Genomic DNA, 23,920 nt, shown 5'->3' with positions numbered 1-23,920 from the left:
TAAAGCATTAATTCACAAGTATATTTAATATTTCTAAAATATTTACAAATAACCAGCTGAAAATGTTTACCCATATCCTCTTTGTGGAAGACATTCCAAAATATCATAACAGAGAGAGAGTTGGTCATCTCGTTCACAGCTATAAATACATTCCAGTGCCGTAATCATAAGCTGGTCTTGATCAGGAATAATTTTTTGCTGACACTAACAAGAAAAGAAAGCACACTCATTTTTATTTTCCATTTCTAATTCAACAGTTTTCTTTTGAATATAAAAAGATGTGTACTCCAAGTAAGTAAATTGTCTCTAGGTGCAATCAGAGTGCCCCTTGCTAAAAACCTGGTGAAGTACCTGCTGAAGTCACAACCTGAAACATAACTTGGATAGTTTCCTGCAGTGCAGACACTTGAAACAACAGTGGTGTGCCATTATACCCTTCTGGAATTTGAAAAGCAAAGAGGGCACAGGGCAGAGGAAGGCAACTGCTGCAAACATTTGTCAGATTTGTTTAATATGCTCAACAGTATCAACACACAAAATAGCTGTGGTTTTGCTCCACTAGTTGATTTTTGTCCATATACTCAGAAAGTTCAGTAGCATGCAAAAATGTGCTTATGTGCTCTAGAAGAATTATTTAAACCACAGAAGCAGCATGAAACACTCATATGGAAGGCAACTTCCACCCTTACTCAATGAATGTTTCCCTCAATCTTAATGGTCCCCATTTTATTCTTCGTATTTCCCGTGGAAGGCGGGATGCAGGGGAATTAATTAGCAATTTAATCCTAGTAAAATTCCTCAGGAAAGAAATATTAGTGAGATCATTAAACTCTTTCATATTCACTTTTAAAAAGTGAATATGCCAGGAATTTACTTTGAACAGATTACCAGAAAATTACTTCAAAGAAGAATCCATACAATAACTTCTGTTCTACTAGGTCAAGATCATTTTTAGAATTAGTTTGACAATCTCATCAAGGACAGTTTAGCTGCATTATAATGTATGGTATAAAACCTTTCACTTAATGTGTTCTAAAACATAACAAATCCTGAGTCCAAGAGGAAGAGAAAGATCAGAAAGGTGATCTGATTTAAATGAACTAGCCCTATTTATGAACTTATCTCTTCAGGACAAGAATTTCCAGACAAACCAGTAGAATCATCAGGGCTCTACACTTACAGCAGGTTTTGAATTTTGAAATATCTTCAGAGGTAGAGTCAAGTCTTCCTTTGCCAGTGTTACTAAATATTCTTTAAAAAGTGAATTTGCAAGTCCAGGGGACTGATTTTCACAGCGGTGGAGAAAAGGGATCATCCATTGATAAACATTCTTCACATATTTTTCATCAGAGGACTGGAAAACACAATGAATTACAGAGAGGGGAAAAAAAGGAACAAATTCAGCTTCATTATCCAAAATAAGCAAAGAAAAGCAAAAACCAAACAGAATCTATTTTGATCAATGTAACTGAAACAGTATCTTCACCTATCACAAACAAGAGCTGAAGCCTGACATTCACCACCGCTGCACAGATCACTATACAATGAAGCACTGAAACAACCTTTCTGCTACCCAATGGCATGGGGAAACTGAGCAGTACAGGGAGTAAAGCCCATTCCATGAGGAAAGCCCAGCTGTTTTCCTCCTGCCATTTCAATATGAGTGAAAGATCAGCTTGCAAGCATGCCAGAGTAGCATGACTTTCAGCAAGAACGCAAGACAGGAAAACTAATTATGAGCGATTACATAAATCCTAGGAAAAAAATGAAAATCTTGAGTATTTTCCTCTACAAATGCTTCAACTGAATTTCAGAGTCCTATTCAATCTCTAGTTATATTTTAAGCTTTTCAAGAGGTCTTTTTGTATTCTCAAATGCCACAGACAGGCTGACTACAGAACTGAAAAACACATATCTGCTGCAGAGGCAAATATTAAGATTTCTTGACAATATTTAAAGACACCAACACACAGTAAAGGAACGGTAAAAGTGTTAAATTTTTGTTGAATTAAAGACGGAGGTTCATCAGAAAAATGTCAGCCACTAACAGTATCTTTATACATACAGGATTTATGGTAAACCGAGTTACAGGAAACCAAGGTATACTTATTAATTTATTTTGAAACTTACATTCTTCATTAACAGTCTCAGCTTCTCAATGTCTTTCATCTCTAGAAGTTCCTTTAAAGTCAAGGTTCGATCACCATCAGTCTCATAAACTACTGTCTCAAGAGTGATCAGATTGTCACAAAGCACCTGCAGACCAGGAATATTCCTCTCCATGCCAAGACGAACAAGGGACAGAGCACAGTCGACCTGAAAAAATAATAAAAAAACCTCACTGCTGAACAATTTTCGTTTGCCAAAAACCAACATCAATCTGTGCCCCATTTGTGTTTCTTTCCCTGTTGCTTAACAGGCAATTTTAAGTTCATAGAAGCTTTTGTGGACTGTATATTCCTAAATGGCTTGCTCTTTTCAGCTTTATAAAGACCAAATAAAATGCTTAATCTTAGAGAATGATGTCATAAAAGGCTTTTGACCAAAATGCATCCCATGCACATAATTTAGAATATTATACCTTCTGGAGATCATAAACAGAGATACATCACCTCATGTCACTGTATGGAATATGAAGGATTGCTCTAAGACAATTAGGTAACTGACATGTAATGTGACTTTTCTAGCTGATCATGATTTAATAATTTTAATTGTTGCATTTTATGTCACAGAAGATAATTACACCCTTTTTCTCTGGTGACTGAAACTACCTTTATATGAAAGGTTCTGTTTGGATTTCAAAGAATGCAATATTGGCTGTATGTATTCAGCGAGACAGACGTAAGTGTGGAAGAGTAGAATGAAATTTAATTTCTATGTTCACAATTTAATTGATCCTTAGAAGTTGCCATACATACTGATAGGCTGTTAAGATCCCAGGCAACTATAACTGAAGAGCCTTGGAGGACTGAAAACTTGAAGAATGAAAGAACTCACCCATTAAAACTAACTCATAGTGATACTTCCAGTCAATCTCCTTTTCATGCAGCTCAATTGTCTTAAGAAGCACTAAAATACTGCAGCACATCAGTGATGAGCACTGCTCTTACTTGCAATGCTTATCTTTACCACACAGAGTTTCACATACTTTTAACATACAAAGAAATTCAAGCAAAAATAAGCTGCATAGTAGCCCTATAGACACACAATAGAACTGCCAGGAATCAATCATGACAATACCACATATTGACATATGACAGTGACACATGACTGCCACATATCAATATACATGATATAGTATCATGTGACAGGTAATAAAACATGTTTCCCAACATCCTGTGAACAACTTCCCCCCCCTTAGTTGCAAACATGAAAATGTAAAGGTAAACATTTTTCATGGATTACAAAAGAGCTACTATCTGCTATGGTAAACCTTGTGAAAGGGAATCTACTGGATTCCTATTCATTCCTATGGATTAATTATTTGGCTAAGTAAACTTTAGAGCAAGCATAAGTACACTGTAAAAAAAAAATACTTCAAAAGTCATAATGAAGATTGAGACACAGTGTATATTACTGAGGGAAAAGTGTCCCATTAATATGCATTAAGAATATTAAGGATTCTGTTGAAGAAGGCTGATCAGCCACCATCATTTCCTCACTGCTATTCTCACCTGCATTGCATATTTTTCAATTTCCTGTGCTCTGCTCAAATACCAATCAGTAACGAGATCCACTGAAAGGTCAGTAGTCCTGTACTTCAGTAATTCAGGTTGCATTTCATACAGAAACTCGCCTTCATCTTGCAAAACTGGTTCAATAATTATCCTTTAAAAAGAAAAAAAGGAAGTATATGTTTAAGTATATATTTGCTTGCATTTTTTTTTCCACATCAGTCTATTTTCTAAAACTTCCAAAAGAAAATTATACAATCAACCAACCGCTACACAATAATGAGATTCAAATGCCAATCACACTGAGTGTTAGTTTTGTCAGAAAAGCAACTGGTAAGAGATTTCAAACAGCAGATAGATCATGAAGGAAAGAATCCTCTCTATTGAAGACACAGGTATGCCCCACCTCTGCTTTCCATCTGTTCCTCACACAGTGAAAGGCAGTTCTGTGATCCATTAATGCTGCTATGATAATGTTATGGCTGACAAGTAATGGGGTGGAAGGAAAAACAGATAACTAAATCAGGATCTCCAACAGTAACCTCCCACTGCTCACATGCACTTGCCAAAGTTACTCATTACAGAGGCACATTGCAGGTAACGCTGAACATGAAACAGCGTCTCACTAAGAAGGCTGAGAACACAAGTCAGTGAGTACAAAAAATAAGAAGCCAGTCTTACTGGGTATTTCTCACACTTTAAGAATTAGTAAGTAAATTATTTCTCTGAAATGTACATAAATATGGAGAAATATTTTTGCTTTTTATATACTTACCTGCATTCTGCTTTTTCACACCAGTCTTCTTCACGATGCTTCTGCTCATTCCAAGGAAGAATTTTCAATATCCCTTTCCTGTAACTGGTATAACAGAAAAGGGAAGCTCTACATAATTTCATTTATTTTTAATTTTGTATGGCATTCAATTAATAGAATACACAGCATACACAAGTATTTCAGTGAATTCATAAGCATGTCATTCAATCACAGTATCAATTCTTTAAGATTTATTACTTCTTAATGCAGCTTTACAAGTGTGATTTGCCTCTATATTATCTGTACAAACACATATTCTACCTATACCATTAAAGATCCAATAAAAAAACATTAATAAATTGATTTTCTTACTGACTATACCTTAAAAAAAAGGAAAAAAAAAACCACTACAAACTTTCAGAATTTTTACTTCACACTAAGTATTCCGACTTCATGTGCTGTCACAGAAGACTGAAATGAATAAAAACCTACAAACTTCACATCTTGAAAAGAAACCATGACTATTGTTCAAATTTTAGCACAAATCCTTGTACTGAAGCAAAAGAAGATATACCCTGCTGTACTGATCTTCTCAATTAAGTTTAATGTGGTTTTCTGACTACAACCTTCCACAGAGAAACATCCTCTAAATATTGAGGTTGATGAAGAAAAAAAAAATCTGCTTAGGATACAGATTAAGAACAGCATGGGCTGTTATTAGAATGATTAGTTATGGCTACTGTAGGCTAACTGTTTAAACAGTTTAAAACATGAAAAAAAAACATCAAGGAATGAAGAACATAAACTAAAGGGAAAGAAAAGAACCTTATAGGTTCTGGCACTTCTAGAAATAAGAAACAAACCATTTACTAAGTAGAGACACTGGAGTTGCAGCATATTGGAGCAATAAGCTGTTTTAAGTTTCACACATTTTCTTCTGACCTTGATAATAAACAGCAACAGCAATACTATGTGGACAATGTCTATCTATAAATTAAAAACTGACACAATCTTCTCATCCCTTGAAGAGCAGCACTGTAACTCAGTAGCTTCCAAAGAAACACAATTCCAACCAACAAATCATTTTCACAATACAGCAAGAGTCAAAACAACAACTAAAAATCAGTGACTCCATCTCATTTAGCAACAGCCATTAAACTCACTGAGCAAAGCAAGACATGCCCACACTAACTGCCCTGCCCAGTACACACAGACATCTCACCCAGAAGGTCGGCTGCTCTTTCTTTCCCTCCTCTATGCATTAACAAATAACACCCCGGGTTTTATCACAGGAATTCCGACCCCCCCAGATGATACATGCTGCAGAAAGCCAGCAGTAAACTGGTAGATTTGCAGGTTATAAAAGTCAAACAAAAGGAGGGGAGAAGATGGAAAACTGCTTATTCCTGTAGCAACACCTGCATTCAACTCCAGTTCAGCTGGACAAAACACTCTACAGTTCTCTTAATAATTAGGCACCATGTAATAACATCACTGAAAAATAATTAATAAAGAAAAGTCCAAATTAACATTTATGGCATATGTACCAGGAATAGTCACTTTCCTCAAGTGACTTTATTTCTGGTACATATGCCATAAATTTATTGAAAGATTCATCTTATTTATTGAAAGATTCATCTTAATTTTGAAAGATTCATCATCCGCCCATGAATTTGGGGGATTAGGGAGGCTGTTAGTTGTTTAAATCTTAGATAACATAATTTACCAATAATTTTAAATATTAATATTTAAAACTGAGTTCATAAACTAAATTAATATGGCCTTATTTCAAATGTCATACATGAGGATGTTATTAGGGAAAGTTCAGTGTGTAGTGAAAAAGTTCTCTTTATCAGTTGAAATGTCAAATACCAAAAAAGCCAAAGTGTCATTAATGCTGTCTTCCAAAATATAAAATCAAGACAGTACAAGTAGCACTTTATGACTCTCAATCAATAATGCTCTCTCTCCTTTTCTGTGTTCTATTTCACAGAAAAGAAAGCAGGACAAAATTTGCCCATGACAATTTCTTTTCTTAGTAAATTTTTCCCATTCACTTCCCAACAGGCCTAAGAAGACATTTCAAGGGGTGGATTGGTTCGTTGGTTGTTTAGGCAGGGGCAGGTCTGTGGAAAGACTGGGGGTAAAACTCAAGAAAAGTAGAAAGTTATAGACGTAGTTATAACAGTACAGAAATTATAGGGGGAAATGCATTTGCTACTCCCTGGATGTGGTCAGCATGCCCAATTTCCCATACACAGTACATGCTAAGGGAACTAAGCGGAGGGTGGAGTGGAGCAGAAACTGTGGCCAGACTCTGTTTAAATCTTTGCAGAGGAAAGAACTCAGCGGTCCTCATTTGCTGATAAGCCACATCACAGCTGAAAACCAAGGGAGATAAAGGAAGATGTCTTGTTTTTGAATCAGCCCTGGCAAAATCACTTTCTTTGGACTGATGCATATCCCCATCCTAAGGTTATCTCAGATTCTACACTGTTACTCGACGCCAAGGTACCTCCATCCCTCACCAAGTAAAATGTATGATTGCAGTCACTCAAGATCAACTTAAACGTAAAGAAACAGTGTAAAAGTTAAGAATGGGAAGAAGTTAGGGCTGAACCTGTCTTCTCCCCCATAGGGACACTTATTGGGCAAGAACCATACTCTACATGCACTGAATGAATACCTCAAGCTAACTTTTGTTAGGGAGGACAGCTTGCCCATATATTGCTTTGAATATGTTTTTGCAGTCAGATACTATCACCAGCAATCCTCAAACCTTAACCTGCCCCAATTTTATTAATAGTGTTATTCCATGAACTATTAGTGTGAGTCCTTCAAGGATGATGGCAGCTGCTGACAGTGGGTAACACACTTGAATAAAGGTGTGGAGCCCCAGGAGGGGTCTTTCCCTTTGGCCTGTGACCCTGAGCGTGTCAGTAAAACTGCCCTCTGATCTGCAGAACTACTCAGTGAAGAGGCCCTATATGGGACACTGACAGACTGGTCAGGCACAAGGGTCTTGGACAGACTAATCAAACACAAAGGGTTTGAGGAAATCTCCCCTTTTCATGTAACTTTGGTTGGTTGGGGGTTTCTTTTGTTTGTTTTTGTTGTTCTTTTCAGAGGGGTTGGGTGTTTTTTTAAATACTAACACACTTACTAAATGGGGAAAACAAAAGAGAAAAGAGTTTTTATAAAGTAAAGGACAGACAAAGGTTTCATTTCAGAAGCTGCTCCAAATGTCTGCAAAATTGTAGCAGAATTACTATGAAAAATAACATAAAAAGAGGAGATTTTCAGGTAACAACTCTAATTTCACATTACAGATAGCTTTTTATCCCAACATTAGCTCACATACTAATGCCTTAACTATTATTCTGTCTCCAAGATTAGTAATGTACTTTGTTGAAATTATTTGAAGTAATCAAGTCCTACAGGCCCATACTGTGTCTGAGATTATTTTTTTAATAGTAAAACAATAAAATAACAATTTTTTTTTATAAACAACAGCTCCACTAAGAACATCCTGATAGTACTGGGGAACCTGTAAAATAAATTCAGTCCCTCTCTATCAGTCCCTCTCACTCACGTCTTATTAAGACAACATATTGGTTGAGTCTCCATCCCTGGGGGGTATTAAAAGACATGCAGATGTGGCACTTAGGGACCTGGTTTAGAGGTGAATTTGGCTGTGTTAGGTTTAAATTTGGACTTGATCTTCAGGGTCTTTTCCAACATAAATGATCCCATTATTCTATTAAAGAGAACACAAACTGTGCTCCTACTCCTCTCTTCCAAAATTTGGCTTTTGCAAGTGTCTCTGACACACTGAACTAACTGACAGTGGTGCAACAGGGGAGACACATGACAAGTAAATATGAATCACCTACCCAGCCTGTATGCCCCACTGTTTCCAGAAAATGATCTGCATTTCCCTAAAAGTAGGTATTTTCTTTCCTATCCCTATAAACATAAAAAACACCTGGGTTTGCCCTTAAATTCCAACTGCTTTAAATATTTTTTTAAAAATACTTTACACTTTAGAATCCTTACCAAATAAGAGAAGTCATGAGTTACATAAAGACCCCACTAAAAATATCTTCTCTAACGTCCCAGCCTTATAATAACTCAAATTGCAAGTTTACCACTTAAAAAAATAATTTTTGTTTAATTGAACAATTTAAGTTCCCAGGCTTTGCTCTCTGTGAAAGCTGTTTTGCTTCCCCTTTTCCTTGCACTTCCAAAATCCACCCAGTGATGAAGCAATGTGTAACTATGCCTCTTTCTATCTTACTCGACATGGTACAATTGAAAAAAAAGCTGAAAAGTACAGAGACAAGCAATGTGAATGACAAACAGCAAGAAGTGTATAACATCCCTTCCATAAAAGCCAGAACAGACTGAAAAATCCTAAAAGAAACAATATGCCAAGGCTGATATCAAGTTGACAAGGCATACTGTTTTATGATTTCACTTAAGTAGGAAATAGCATTTCACTGTTCTTACTTCCTATAACAGTGTAAGCTGATGAGACATGGCCTCGTTTACAATAAACAGAAGATCTGTTTTATACAATATGCAGCTCAGCTGTTAACTACTTGCTGCATGGCATAAAAGACAAACCACCATGTCCTTTGGCTCAAAAATAGAATGAATTCCTGGAATAAAAAGTGTCATGGAAGTTTCCTATGTCTAGAAAATATCTAACACAGGATATTTGAGCCATATACTATAAATGTAGTGTTATTTCTCACTTGAAAAACTTCAGGTAAATGTTGCAATGTGCTTACCTGCATCATTTTTTTTTCACTGACAACTGTCGTTGGCCATTTGCCTTCCGGCCAAATCTACTAAGAGCAATCTCATGCTTCAGCACAAGGTTTTGCAGGAATGAAACCTACAGTCATCCAGGCACATCAAACCCAAAAGTGCTAAAAGCATACTTCAAACGGTTTTCATAAAAGCTTTTTAACAGACCTGACTGCAAAATACTAAAGAGGAAAAGATTTTTCATTTCATGGCAAAGAATCGTTATGCAGTGCAATCTTGACTGGAAAATGTCTGCGTATCTTTTTTCCCTTCTCACAGCAGAAAAAGTTAAGAGTCAAAATATTTTAAGTCAGGTGTATAGATAAGCCATGGAAAATACTTTTTAAAGTATTTTCTGCTCTGGCTCCATTTGCCATTTTGAAAGTATTTGGGTTCACTACCGGAATAAGTTCAGAGAGGAATTTTATATTTTTAAACTCTCACCAAGAGTCAAGGTGCGCTCAGAAACCGCCTCCTCTAAATGCTTAAAGAAAACACCACACAAAAAAAAAAAACCTACAAAATTTTTCATCCTAGTAGAAACCAGCAATTATGGAAAGACAGTCTAAACAGGCAAGTTTCTCACTGAGCTAAGATCACATATACAAAAAACCCCAGCAGAATCCACGGCACTCAGACCTGACTCCTAATTTCATTCACCTTCTCAACAACACTAAAGAAATATGTAACTCTCTCCTTCCCCCCACAACTACATCCAATTGTCCTTACTTTCTCTCCTCATTCTAAAAAGTTAAGAAAAACTCTTTGTATTTGAAATCAAACACAAGGACTGGAATAAACCAGTCTCAACACAAGCAAGTATGACAGGTCCCTGTACCCAAGTCCTTTATAAAAGTAAAGATTAAAACACTGTATTTATCTCAACATTTATCACAGGTTTGTTCTTAACTAATATTTCTGTTTCAGCACAGATTATTTTTTTCTTCGAATTTCCATTATCAGTAATTTCAGTGACTCATGCAGAAACAGAGAGAAACAAAACTGGAAAAGTAGCTGTCAAAATAGAAGTAAGTCAGTTAAGAAAGATTTTGGGCATCAAAACACTATTGCAGTCTGCAAACTCAAAAACATACATGCAGATAAGACAGAGAATAAAGACATACAGACATGAACACATATCTGAAAATAGGCAGACCTCCCATTTTTCTACCACATTTTTGTTTACAACTGTACAGCAAATCCAGCTCAACAGGGGCAAATCAGAACCTCCTCTCATGCCCTGTGCACACGACATTGTTCTAACTGGGCTGAAATGGTGAATTCAGCATGCACAGGTAGCTTGTCATATATGCAATGTACACTGCTACTGCATCCAGAATTCATTCTGTCCTTATGCTACACAGCCTTGCAGGTTTGTTTTAGTCACTGAAATCCCACAGAGGTCAGAGATATGTGCAGGTTAAGTCTGCATTACTATGCAGTCGGCACTCACTCAAGATTCCAGACACGGGGTCAGATCATTGTAGTCACTGAAACAGGTGGCTTTCCTTTCCAACAGAAGGAAGTTCTCATACCAATATGGTTTGCCATACCAAAACTGCACACAAACATAGGGATGCCTTCGGGGTTTTTTTTTTTTATTTTTTTCCTGAGCCACTGCTTCTCCCCCACCCTTTATCCTTTTCCCTTTTCTTTTCGACAGTAGAATAAATATGATTGGAGCCCAGTAAATTGGCTGATTATGGAGGTTTTCAACTCTATTTCTTCAAAAAGAGCTGACTTTTCCTGTATTGCTCTTTTCACTCTACTGTTTACACTGGCTTAGCAATTCTTTCCATTCTTTTCTTTATCAAAAGAGGTCCATGCTATTATAGTTTCTGTATCTTACCAACTGCATTTATTGAAACCCGTAGATTATTTCTCTGTCCAAGGACAGGCTTTCAAAAGAGGAAGGTCTAATTCAGTTTTAAGGTCAGATTCCAATTCTCTCCATTACCAATAGCAACTGTGTGGGTTTTTTTTTCTTCAAGCAGTTCTTACAGCAGGCCTGTCTCCAAGACTGATCTAGTTGAAAATTATTTTTTTTTCTTTTTAGATCTTTTCCCTTGTAAACTCGTGCACATTGAATGCACAAGGCAATTTGCCCCAATGCATTCATGAAGCAGTATCTTTTTAGTGAAAGGCATTGACATTTTTAAGAGTAGGGCACTTAGGAAGTAGATGAATCTTTTTCTTTTAATTTTTTTTTTAATCATGTCACATTGTCTGAAAAATTGTGTTATGAACAACTAATTCTGCATTTGAAAGTTGTTAAATAAATAAATAAAATAAATATCATTGTTTTAATTTCATTTAGTAACTCCTTTGTCCAAAGCCTGTATCTCCTCAGACAGCAATAAGGAAATCAATGCCACTTTCTGTTGCTCTGCAATTCTTGTGGCTCTAAAACAGTTTTGTTATGTCACAATTATTTCATAACTGAGGATGAAATAAAAGAAACGCATCCCATATGTATCATCTCAAACAGCTGCAATATGTATTGCATTGTTCATATTGCATGAAAACATTCTTTTTTATCACTATAGTACCTGAACAGTGAATTAGTTAGTACAATTATAGAACTGATTACAATGCTTCAATATACTATGTGATACAGAAGTGGTGGGCAAAGAGAGAAGTGCTTCATTTTCCAGGTTTATCAATAGGATGTGGCAAATTTATCAAGATTGAAGTACAGCTGCTGCCTAAAACAGAGTGCCAAAAACATCACACATTTTGGGATAACTGATCTGCATAAATCAGTGGAAAAGGTTTCCCACTGCTGCTTTTGGCTGCCACAGTTAACTACCCTTCAGAATTCCTGCTGTGCACACTGCGATGACAGGTCTTTTGAAGCAACTCTGCCACCAGAGGAGAAAGTTATAACTGACTTCACATAAATAAATCAAGCTATGTTTTAATGATGTGGTTAACCTTTAACAGAATTTGGGGAGAGGGAAACTTCGTTTTTTTTCTCCTAAACAACCTAGAACGATAACCTAAACATCAGAAAAGTCAACTAACATACACAACCACAGCTCAGAAGCCCACTACGGGTTTTTAACTTGTGTACAATTAAAACTGTGAAGCAGCAGCTTTCATAAAATCAAAATGGGCTATTTTAAAGACACAGCTGAACTCCAAGTAAGATCAAAGCTATCTGTCACCAGATCATGAAAATACTACTTCAGAACTGTACCTTTATAAAGCATAATAAACGTTCCTGGGAGAAATTTTGTTCTAAACCCTGTAAAAAGGCAACAAACAAATGAGACAATGGCAGCAGTACACTTTCATGAGAAGACTGGGCAAGGCAAGTCAAACTCCAGCTCATGACTGTGCAGGCAAAAGACTCATACGGTAGATGAAGTCAGGACAAGTCAGGCATTAAGAAGCCAGAAATACACAGAAAATCCTGTTAATGTTCTGTGGATATACAGCACAGGCATAATTCAGCTCACATGCTACAGGAAGGTATGTGAAAGTTGCTACTGGCCTTCTTGAAACCTTCTCCATGCTGAACACACTAAGCTCTCTCAGTTGAATGACAGCTCAGCTCCAGCACAGCAGCTTCTGTGAAACTTTCCCCCTTCCTCCGTGACAGTTTGTGCTGCTCTCCACAGCTCCTTCATGGCTTCAAGTTCTCATTCTCCTCTTCAAAAACTCCCCAAGACTACCATCTATGTACTTTCACAGCTCACTGTCTGCAGCAGCCTCCTGGCTGCAGTGAGCTGTTCCTGCTGTTTTCCCAGATCCCGACATAAGCCATTTGCAGAAGAGTCTCTCTTCCTCCAAACCACTGCTTTAATTTTTAAATGGACAAGAACTTTTCCTGCTCCTCCCATAAGTCAATCCAGACAGGAACACAAGTGTCATCAAAACTTAATCTTTCTCTCAAAAATTATTTTTTCTACTTCACAGTAGAAGGTAAGATCTAAGGGGTTTTTTTTTACCAAATACATCCTGAGAATAACATTAACTACACTGATCTCTCCACCTCTGAATTGTTTTTTTTTTCCTTACTGCAGAGAAAAATGATGTGCATATAAAACTTAAGCCTTCATTATTTTCACTGCAGCATTATACAAATGAATTGAAACAAACACAGAAAAAGAACTGACCATGGGATTAATTCTTTTAACATGAACACTTCTGAACTACACTAAAAACAAAAGCAGGGCTGCTTTAAAAGAAAAAAAAATTAATATAAAAAATGTGGACTATATATTAGTTCTGCAGACATTCAGTCATCAAACCTATTTACATGCACATATGAGGAAGAGAGAAGATGAAACTGTAAAAGTTTTATTGAAACTGCAGTGCCACAGGCAGTAACTAAAAACCTAGTTCAGGAGAAGATATCATTATGGAAAGGCAAAGCTAACTGCTTATGAACTCTTAGTAGTATTTATTCATTCATAGATGAAAGTCAACTGCATGGAAATTTCCAGGTTTTAAAAGCTTCACTAAGTTTTTAGGAGGTATTTCCATTCCCACTCCAGTTCATCAGGCAAATGGAGTTCATCCACAACTCCCCAGTAAAAATTCACTTAATGTCACAACTGAAAACCAGTATTCGAGAAAGTTAAGAAGTAAAAACACAGCAACATATAAAAAGTTACTATCTTAGGGGGAAGACTTTTACTATGGCATAATGTGCAATATAGCAGACTTATGGCTGTTGAGGGAACCATACATTTGAAGTTCCAGACTTCTGTAAGTTGAAAATGTGAGCAGTAATGTTACAACATAGCAGTTAAATGTAGTAAAAAGGATAAGAAATTTAAAAGAAAAGGAAAAATACTCTGGTTATGTATTTACAACGCTGGTAAAACAGTATTTTCCTAGATCCCATTTAAAAACCTCAAGGCAATAGTCTTAACTATACATTAAGAACGCTGGCTATAGGTATTAAAATAAAGATTAAAAAGAGCTACCATCCTCTTTGACTACCTAAACTTCAACCACCTTCATTCTAGTTGTCTTAACAGATGTAGTCTGCGCATCTGATGGATCTTTAAGAAGAACTATGAATCCTAATGACTTAGAGACACCAGACTCAGGAGCCATCACTATAAAAGCAGATGAGAAATAATATGAAAAGAAATAGGAAAACGTCACAATTCCAATTCTGAAAAAACATATTACTTAGTAATGTCTGTCTGTCACAATACCAATTTGAAGCCAGCAAGCATTTAGAGCCACCAGTGTGTCTTAGTGTTTCAGATTCCTGTTGCAACTTAAGCTTCACTACAGAGTCAGTAAGAAGAGGGATCAAACCTCTGTAAAAAGGACTACAGCCCAACACTTCAACCCTCAGCCATCTTACCTGTGACTTTCATTAACTGATGATTATTCTCCACCAACCATAAAGAAACTGGCACCCTATATCTAATTTTTGGTGTATGAGTCGGCATGATCAGCACTGCCCTCAGCTTTGTCATCTAAGCAGAACTCAGACAGCCAAGGTCTCTGCATTGGGCACTATCCTGGTATTAGAATTATCAAAAATAATGCATACCCTGATGAACCCTAAATGAAATGTCCTCCTAAATTTCTGCTCAATTTTAGGATACTTTAACTCCCCAGCACACCATCTTAGCACTACAAAATCAGTAACCATCAGACAAAAAAAAAATCACCTTCCACCTAATTTACCTATCCTGACAGAAAAAAATGGGCCCCTTATCCTGAGATCTCTATAATTACAAGCTCCATAAGCTAAAGAGAAAGTAAGTGGTAATGCTGCCAAAATTTTTTCTACTAATTACACATTGAGGGTTTTATTTTTGTAATGTTTTTCATTTGTTTAGAAATTTATTAACTGCAGTCAGTACTTACAACTTTTTAATGTTATGCGGGAATGAATAAGTTGTATCATAACCTTGTTGAATCAATTTATGCCAAATTATGTCTACATATTTTCTTCTAATACAAAGAAAACTACATAGCACACTCATTTAAACCAGATTTCATAACAACAACGACATATCTACAAAATGTTAGTAATTCTATTCACTCTAATAATCCCCTTAAAAAACAAATGCTAGAATTAACAGGCCAGTAATGCACTTAAAATGACCAAGAACTCCAATTCTCTTTGATTCACATGGACTCATGGACTTCACTTCACACGAAACAAGAACTACCAGAAGCTGAAGCTCTCTGAACTGGCGGGGGAGGAGAGACCCATCCCATTCCAAAACCTTTTTAAGGTAGTAAGAAAATTTTACTTTGTACAACATAAGTCTGTTTCATTAATATATTATTCTCATTAATAACTATTTTCATCAGAACATATGTAATTTTATTACATTGATAAATTAATGGTTATGGGAGTGAATTTAGCAATATTATGTGAGCAGTTCTGTAAGAGAGAAACAGCTTTTGAAAATGGTTAGATCACATATACAGTATATTTTTATATTTTTACAAGTATTTGGGATTTGTGTAGATAGGAGTTGATCTTATTCTCATTTTGTAGTTGTCCAAAGATAAACACTTCAGACACACAGTATTGTCTGTTCTGCAATCTTGAAAAAAAAATGTGTGAACCTGCATACACTTGACTCTAGCACTGGAAAGTTCTGTCTGCTAAAGGAATAAAGATTCAAACTATATACTTCTATTTTTCAACAGCAGACAAAACTAAGTTCTTAACCCATAACTTCACATCTTTACTACTAAATCACTAGTGAAATGTTTTATTTTAGCTGTCATTTTGCCTCTTGGCACATAAGTCAGTTTTGTAAACAAAGCGTACAACAAAAATAAAATTTAAAAACAAGAACAAACAACTTTTTGGAAAGAAGGGGAACCTATTTATGACCAACAAAATATCATAAACACATTTAAGAAGACCGTTCTTCCCTATGTCTCACATTATAAATCTTATCAAAAGATAAAAAGTGGAATATATTTTACCAATTTCATAAACACTGCAGTAATTTCTCTTCATGGTCCTAACTGTTACGTTAAAGAAAAGCATAAAACAAGTGTTTTCATGCCTTAACTACACATGTTCCTAATACTACCAACACATAAAAAGGGAAGCATCAGATTCATGAAATAAAGACCGCTCTTTCTTTTTAGAAAAGACAAAACTGTTAAGTATTATATGTTAGGAAAGAAGTCATGGGAGTAACTTGATGAAATGAAAAGCCCTATTCTACATAGAGAATTGACCGAATTGGACTGTTAAGACCTTGAAGTGAAAAACTTAACTATGATGTTGAAAGACTACCAAAAAAAAAATCTTTTAGCTACTTCAAAAATTTTCCCTCTGAAGTAAGGCTTCAAAGTTGTATTATAAAATATTGAATAATGAAATTTGCCAACTCATTATGAGCACTGAACAGTATGTTTCAAAACTAATTTCATAATTGAAGTGTCTGAAAGAAACACTCTAGAAGCAAAAAATTCTTCTAAATTTCCTAACACTAGCTGTTATTACAAACCTATTAAAGTCCTGTATTACATATGTGAAAATCTATGCAGTTTCAGGTCAGAAAAGTCCATGTTCCTGTTTACATATGTAATGGAGAAAACCTTTAAAATCCCTACCTTCCTGTGAATAATCAGAAGAGATCAAAAAGATTCCACAAATGGCACAAAGTAAAGCAGAAAATGAAGACTGGTCAAGTCCATATACACAAAGCTGCTCCCCTTGATTTCAGGTAATAACCAATAGCCAAGTGCCATATCTGGAAACTAATTTACATTTTAACCTAAAAATTGTCTTTCTTTTAGTTAATATCGGTTGATGCATCCTTACCGAGCTTCAGGTAACAACACAGCATATTCATGTGGTGAAGTAGTCTCTGGAAAATTGGAGAGAATTGCCTGTCTGTGTGGAAGTAAAGCTGATCCATGGAAAGTGAACAAGATTTCCAGGGCTCTGACATTGCTTTCCTAAAGAACAAAACAGTAACTTGCCTAAGACTGATTTAGACTAAAAATGAGTAAGAAATGTAAACTTAGGTCATACAACAAAGATTTAATTTTTAAATTTTCTTTAGCAACAAGGAAAATAAGCTCAGGATCACAGCATTCATTTATTTAAAGTCACCTCCACCTCTTAAATTACCACTGAAATTCAGCTAAGTTCAAAGGAAGGGGGGAAAATACTTAAGTGCAAACAGCAATACCAAAATAACATTATATTCTAGCAAAATAAATATATTAATAATTAATAGAACTATACTAATAATATAACAATCAATAAATAGCATAATAAAAATATAATAATATTAATACCCGAGCATAAGTTCTTGCTGAAAGTACAATATTCTGATTTCTGAACTTCTTGAAGAATTCTCCATCATAATGCTGCTCAGCTGCATGAGGCCCTCCAAGGATTTCCTAAAAAAACAAAAAAAAAAAGGAGCAAGACCGCTTCTCATGCACAATTTACAAAAGCATCAAAAAGACTACACATTTCTTTATCTTAGGATGAGTAGGTATGAGACATATGCTGAAAAGTATGCTGGTTTTTGTTTCAGTATGAAAAAAACAGATGCATTTTTGCTTGATAAGCTAAGACAACTCTGCCTTATTTTAATTAGAGCTTAGACAGTATTAGTTGTAAAGAGATGCAGTAAAAGTCCTATGTGAGGGTGTGCAGTGCCAACTCCAACGTTAAAATATAAAAACTTAGCAAAATACTGTTTGACAATCCAAAAACTTTCATTTTGGTAAGCTCATGGAAGAAAAAGATTTGTTAGAGAATCTGAATAAAATATGCCAATTCAACTGAGTAGGAAATCATAGTAATCCTGCATGAACTCCACGTCCCATGTTGTTGCATGACCGAATTCCCTGCAGACACAGGATGTTCAAAGCAGGCTTCTTCCCAACTACACCACTCAAGACTAGAAGCCAGTCATTTGAAACAGTAGCTTGAACAGAAAACATCTTACTTTTCTCCGGTGACAAACTACAGCATTTTAAGACTATAAACATTAATACTGCAATATGTAACAAAAAAGATACGGTGATGTGATGAAAAAGTTATAGGAATACCCACAGATTGAGAACTCAAGAGAACTCACCTCATAGGTTTCAAGGCGATCAAGGTAAGTTAACAGCTTGAGTCTGCTACGGCAGAGTTCCTTCTGCTCCAGTGTTAGCCTGTGTTCAAAACAGGAATTTTCATGTTTGCAATTAATATTGTACATCATGTGCACATGAAGACCCAGGTTACACACTTTAATTACTTTGTGCACTAGAATATATCACGAAATTAAGTAAACCAAGAACTTTGACACAATATAATGCCCATTAAAATTTAAACCACTTTCCTATTAGGAAGAACATGCATGAGAGTAATTACGTTCTTGCAACTGTGCAGTTATTATAAACCTGTAACTGAATAAAACATAGCCTAACATTTCATTTACTTTGAGAAGTTTACTGATAATAGCAGTTCTTGACGCTTCTTGGCCTCTTTTTCCTTTCTAGTATCCATTTCTTCATCTGGTGACAAAAAGTCTTCATAGGGAACTTCAATGTCCACCTCCCCCGGTAAGATAAACCTGGAAGACAAAACCAACAATCCAATCAGTGATGATGAAAAGAAAAAAAAAAACCAACAAAAATATATGATGAACTAATTTTGGAGAGACATACTAACACACCTTTACAATTATGACTAGACTAAAAATCTACACTTTTAAAGAAAAATACTGAGTTTTGGTGTTGTAAACAAGCAGGCACTCATCGCAAGCCAACAAAAGGCATCACCTCTTGTTTCCACCCCCTCCCTAAACCAAACCAAAACCGAACTTGATAAAAGTTTATAAATTCCACAGGTAGCAGTGGGATTGGTAGCAGATGTACAGTAAAAAATGGTAATAGATGACTTCATAAAGAAAGAACAGCCTCCTCTATTTCTACCAAAAAGAACAAAATATTGTAGAGAATTGTCTCCGCTGTCTTGCTTCTGCTTGATCATTACAACAATTAAGACATACAACAAAAAGCATTGATAGGGTTAGTTGCAGCTTCCAGAAGTAGCAAGAGAAACAGATTCTCATAGAAAAACAGTGATATCATTAAGTTCTCTAGGATGAAGAAGTTATAGGACAACCAGAGAAGAGAGAAAACACAGTACAAAATAAATAGTGATTTCCCTTTTTATATTTTACATACACACATTTACATTTAACATTACATTTTATGTACATACAAAGACAAAGTAAGAATAGGTACCTTGTGGACACCTTTAGAATAGCCTGATTCAAAGCATTACCTTTCTTTACGTCCTGCAAAAGCTTCTTAGCATTTTCACTAGTGGTTGATTAAAAAAATTTAGCAAATTACTAGAAATTACTTTATACACTATTCTTTAAAATGAAAAAATTAAAAAAATACTCTTCTCAAACCTGCCACCATCTTCTCCTTTCCCTATGGCCACAAGAGCCTCCAAGTCTGTGCCTTTCAAGCCATACTGAAGCAGCTTCTTAGCAGCATCTATATTCTCTGGAACTCTTTCCAAGCACTCATGAAGAACCCATGCACGTTTCTTAATTTTGCTCTATCCAAGAACAAGAATAAAGACATAATGTTATATAGTTCATTTCAAAGCAACAAAACCAGAGATGTTAAAGTCTTCTGATCTATTTCTTCCACTTAAGAAAATGAAAAGTTCATCTGATGACTGACAATGTAAGCCAACAAGAGAGATGGGAACGCAAAAAATATAATTCCCTCAGAGTGCATGTGACAGAAAAGGGCACAGACATACCAAATTATTTAGCAGAACTTTCAGAACAACTGAAACAGAAGTTATTACTTGTACTTCCTAATTAACATCATGCCTGCTTAAAATAAATAAAATGTGATGGTTTGGAGGTAAAATGCAGTTTTCATAAACCAAGTGTATTCCACAATAGCACTAGATATTTTCAATATCATGCCAATAGAATTCTATGACAGAAAAGACACCAGCCTTACAAAATACATTGCCCTTATCTAATGATCTCCAGTAGACATTACAGACCACACAAAAAACAACTACTTGTAAAAATCTTATCTTGACATTCAATTAATATCTGACTTGAAAAAACAAAAATGAGATTATATATCTCTTGTTCTTTTGGAATTCTTTTTCCTATAGCACCATTAGGTTGTGCGACTTTGACACCACTTGTCTGCTGAGTTAGAAGTCTTCCTTCCAAGACAAAAAACCCCCATGTTGGATTCTACTGAAAAGCTCCAGTTACAGGTAGCAGAGTTCACTGTAAATTTTATTAATCAGACTTTGCTATATAGCTACTGATACCAACTTCACCTTCCCAAATCATTCTCTAAAATATTTAGAAGTTATTTAAACGCTTTATATTTCCAATTATTATTTGTCATTTGCCAGGCAGCAATCTACTGCTGCATGTGGGGGAAGAGATCACACTAGAGAAAGTATACTGCTACGAATGGAAGTTAGAAGATATTCCAAAAGACAGACTTTCAAGGTTTCCAGATCAGGTCTTCAGTTAAATTAACATGATTGCTCTCTTTCACATGATATGAGGTGGAATTTGCAGGACAGTTCTCCAAACTGCCACCAATTTACACTGCATAAATTAGAACACAACTGAGAATTCAATTGCTGTGAAGATAACACAGTCACTCTGATAAGAAAGCCTAGAAGTCATAAACAACAAACCCACCAAGTAGTCTTGAATCGAAGCAACATTAACAGCCGACTTCCTCCACTGTCTTTGGTACACAAGATCAGAATCAAGGCCATATGTTTGAGCTAAAGACAAAGCTTCCCCATATTCTTCATTATCGATCTAAAAAGCAAACACATGAAAATGAAAGTCATCTGATTTCCATATTAAACAATCGGTTAATTCCCTATGTTGAAACAAGCAGAGGGATAATTACTGTGGGCATGCTTAAGCAGGTAGGAAATAGACTGGTACAGGATACAGATAAGTAAGACTCAAATCTGATGGACACTGCTAGAAAATCAGAGATTTTCCCTCAAAAAGAAGGACGAAGTTATTTGGGTATCAGTATGACATCAGCACTCCCTGGAAACTTTAACAACTGTAGAGTGGGCTGGTTTACCATGAGAACAACTGAAATGGCCTTGACAAAGCAGTCTCCACAACAGCCATAAAAATTAAGAAATATCTCTTCAGTAAGAGTGAGTCACAGCCCTAACTTGTACTTATGCCTGAAAAAAAATGCAAAACATTCACATCAGAGTGAAAGTTAACCCGTTCCCGGGCCAGTAACAAGCTAAACTGATTTCATTCAATACATTTGCCAGGTTTTTCACTATTTGTAAACACTGACAGGAGTACAGCTCCAAGTCTGGCCAAGCCAATAATGCATAGTGTCTCTTAGTGACTTCCAAACATTGTCTAATTTCAATTATTATAATGCTAGTTTTAAACAATGATCCCTTTGATTAGGTGACACAGTATACTGTCAATTAAGAGACTCTTAGAAACATTCTGTTAATATAGCAGGAAATAAAAGAAAAGTAAAAAGGTCTTTCTAAATAAAGCTGATTAAGAGAGATAGGACCTTTCCTGCTATACTTACTTTTCTCTGGTACAGTTCCTCTGGAGTCGTGGATCTCAAACTGACAAGACGGAAATTCTTTGTAATAGTACGTGGTCGTTTACGTGGAGGAGCAAATCGTTCCATTTCTGTCACAAAGTACAGGCCTTGCTTCAGGTAGCTGAAGTATCTGTCCTTAGCAGAAGTTTCATCATCTGAGTCAGAGTCATCTTCTCCCTCATCTTCATCACCAGGCCTGCTCTCCAAGCGTAATCTTTTTGGAACAAGTTTTATCTCACACTGCACAGAAAATATGAACGAGAAGCATCCACCTAGTACACCTGAAGTAGTTTGGTGAGGACTGAATACATCTCCACTTCCAATACTCCAAATGTCAGAATGAACATCCTCCTTCCCCTTCTCCTTTACACCCTTTATATATCAGTTTGCTTAACATGCTCCACAAACCTTGACTGCATCTGGCTCCTGGATCTGAGGCTCCATCCCTTACCTAATGAAGTAGAAAAGCCTTTATAATAACCTGCTATTACCCTAAATGTCCTGCACCACCCCAGAGAGGACAGAACTATGGAGACATCTTTGTACACTGTTCTATAGATTGATGCAGCACTCAGGAATATTTTCAACTTCCAGCTATTCAAAGCAAGGTCTTCTGTTCCGTGTAATCTCAGACTACATATTTGGGTTGCAATATGCTAGTCACTGGCAGTATATTATCTTCAGAATAATACACCTTTCCAAAAACATACACACAAGCTTTGGTATGTACTGAGATATTCTGATTCCAATATTATTTAAAATTTTTCTTTAAGATGTTTAATACCTATTTCAGTGTAAGCTTTAGAAAAGAGTAATTTTCTTAGTTTCGAAGAAAATTTATTTTATTAACTTTACTATATTCTACTCCTTCCTGGAATCCTACTAAAGATAAACAAAAAAAGTATCGTTTAATGGCTCCATCTTAATTTCTCTTAAATATACTCCCTCTGTAAGAGGCATGTCTTTCAAAATGGAAGAGGAATGTTTGCGGTGTTCTTCAAGTACACTAACAAAGCAGCGAAAACTGTCAACACAAACTGCCTCCTGCTGCAAGATTTCTCTCATTGCAACTCAACCTTCTAAGATTTTTGCCTCTATTCTCCAGAAGTTATTTGACAATCAAGTTTTTATCACAGCAGTTAAGTTGCAGCAAGTTCAGAATTTCCCTACAATGCCTATCTAGAGATAAGGAAAAAGAACCACTTGTTCTTTACTTATAACAACTTCTTTTTATAACCACAGCCCCTCTTAGAATTACCTACAAAAAAGTAAACTATTGTACTGCATTCCAAAAAGGTATCTGCTTGTGCACATTCCTCACCTCCAGACTGAGAAATCCTCCATCATGAGCTGAAGTGACCTGAGGAGAACTCTCAAACCATTCACATGACTTTCCCAGTAAGTTTCTCAACGTCTTGACTGATGACACAGTCAATGCACCAGAGCATCGAGCCAAGATGACAGAATTATCTGCCCACCAATTTACATCTATCAATGGGTAATAGGATTCTTTATCTAAAACAAATAAGAATGCACCATAGAAAGAAAGATCACTTTAAACTCCAGTTAAGAACAGAAAAGACTTTCATTACTAAGAGATATGGTCTAATTTAATAGACATTTACTATTATATGTACAACCTTGATTCACTAAGTTTGTATTTTATATCAACTACATTTTACTAAATCAGTTCTGTGTTAAATAAAGCTGCTGAGAAGAAAAAAAAAATCACTTAAAGATGTAATATATATAATTTATTTAGAAAAAGAATTCACAGTAATCTGATTTACTTGTACAAATACGACAAATTTTAGATATTTGATAAAGACCTACTTCAATACCTATCAGGCCATCCTTGACCTGTCAACAAACCTAATACTAATGAAAATCAGAAAAGGCTACACTGCTTTTGAGGACAAGTGACAACTATGAACAAGGCTCCTAAACAGCCTACAAGATGAAGTTGTTAGGAAGATTAAACTAACAAACCAAATAAACAAAAAAGTCTAGAAGATGGAAACTGTGGCATCTGCAAAACTTGATTGTGGTAACTGGATGTTGGGACAAAACATTCATCAGAGAGTTGGCTCAATTTGTTCACTACATG

General features: G+C 35.8%; 1 protein-coding gene across 1 annotated transcript in view; it reads right to left on the bottom strand.

Moving 5' to 3' along the window:
• Positions 1 to 23,920, bottom strand: part of NBAS (neuroblastoma amplified sequence) — a 165,790-nt gene that overhangs the window by 119,171 nt on the left and 22,699 nt on the right. Inside the window, 13 exon segments of the mRNA XM_018088939.2 lie at positions 71 to 204; positions 1,181 to 1,354; positions 2,131 to 2,316; positions 3,675 to 3,828; positions 4,450 to 4,533; positions 17,015 to 17,151; positions 17,497 to 17,601; positions 18,291 to 18,369; positions 18,639 to 18,773; positions 19,623 to 19,774; positions 20,907 to 21,032; positions 21,796 to 22,053; positions 23,135 to 23,328. Coding sequence (XP_017944428.2) covers positions 71 to 204; positions 1,181 to 1,354; positions 2,131 to 2,316; positions 3,675 to 3,828; positions 4,450 to 4,533; positions 17,015 to 17,151; positions 17,497 to 17,601; positions 18,291 to 18,369; positions 18,639 to 18,773; positions 19,623 to 19,774; positions 20,907 to 21,032; positions 21,796 to 22,053; positions 23,135 to 23,328 — 1,918 coding nt within the window.

The sequence above is a fragment of the Manacus vitellinus genome, unplaced genomic scaffold (genome assembly GCF_001715985.3).
Source record: "Manacus vitellinus isolate BGI_N305 unplaced genomic scaffold, ASM171598v3 scaffold_11_pilon, whole genome shotgun sequence".
NCBI lineage: Eukaryota > Metazoa > Chordata > Aves > Passeriformes > Pipridae > Manacus > Manacus vitellinus.
This window is presented reverse-complemented; position numbering and strand designations above follow the sequence as displayed.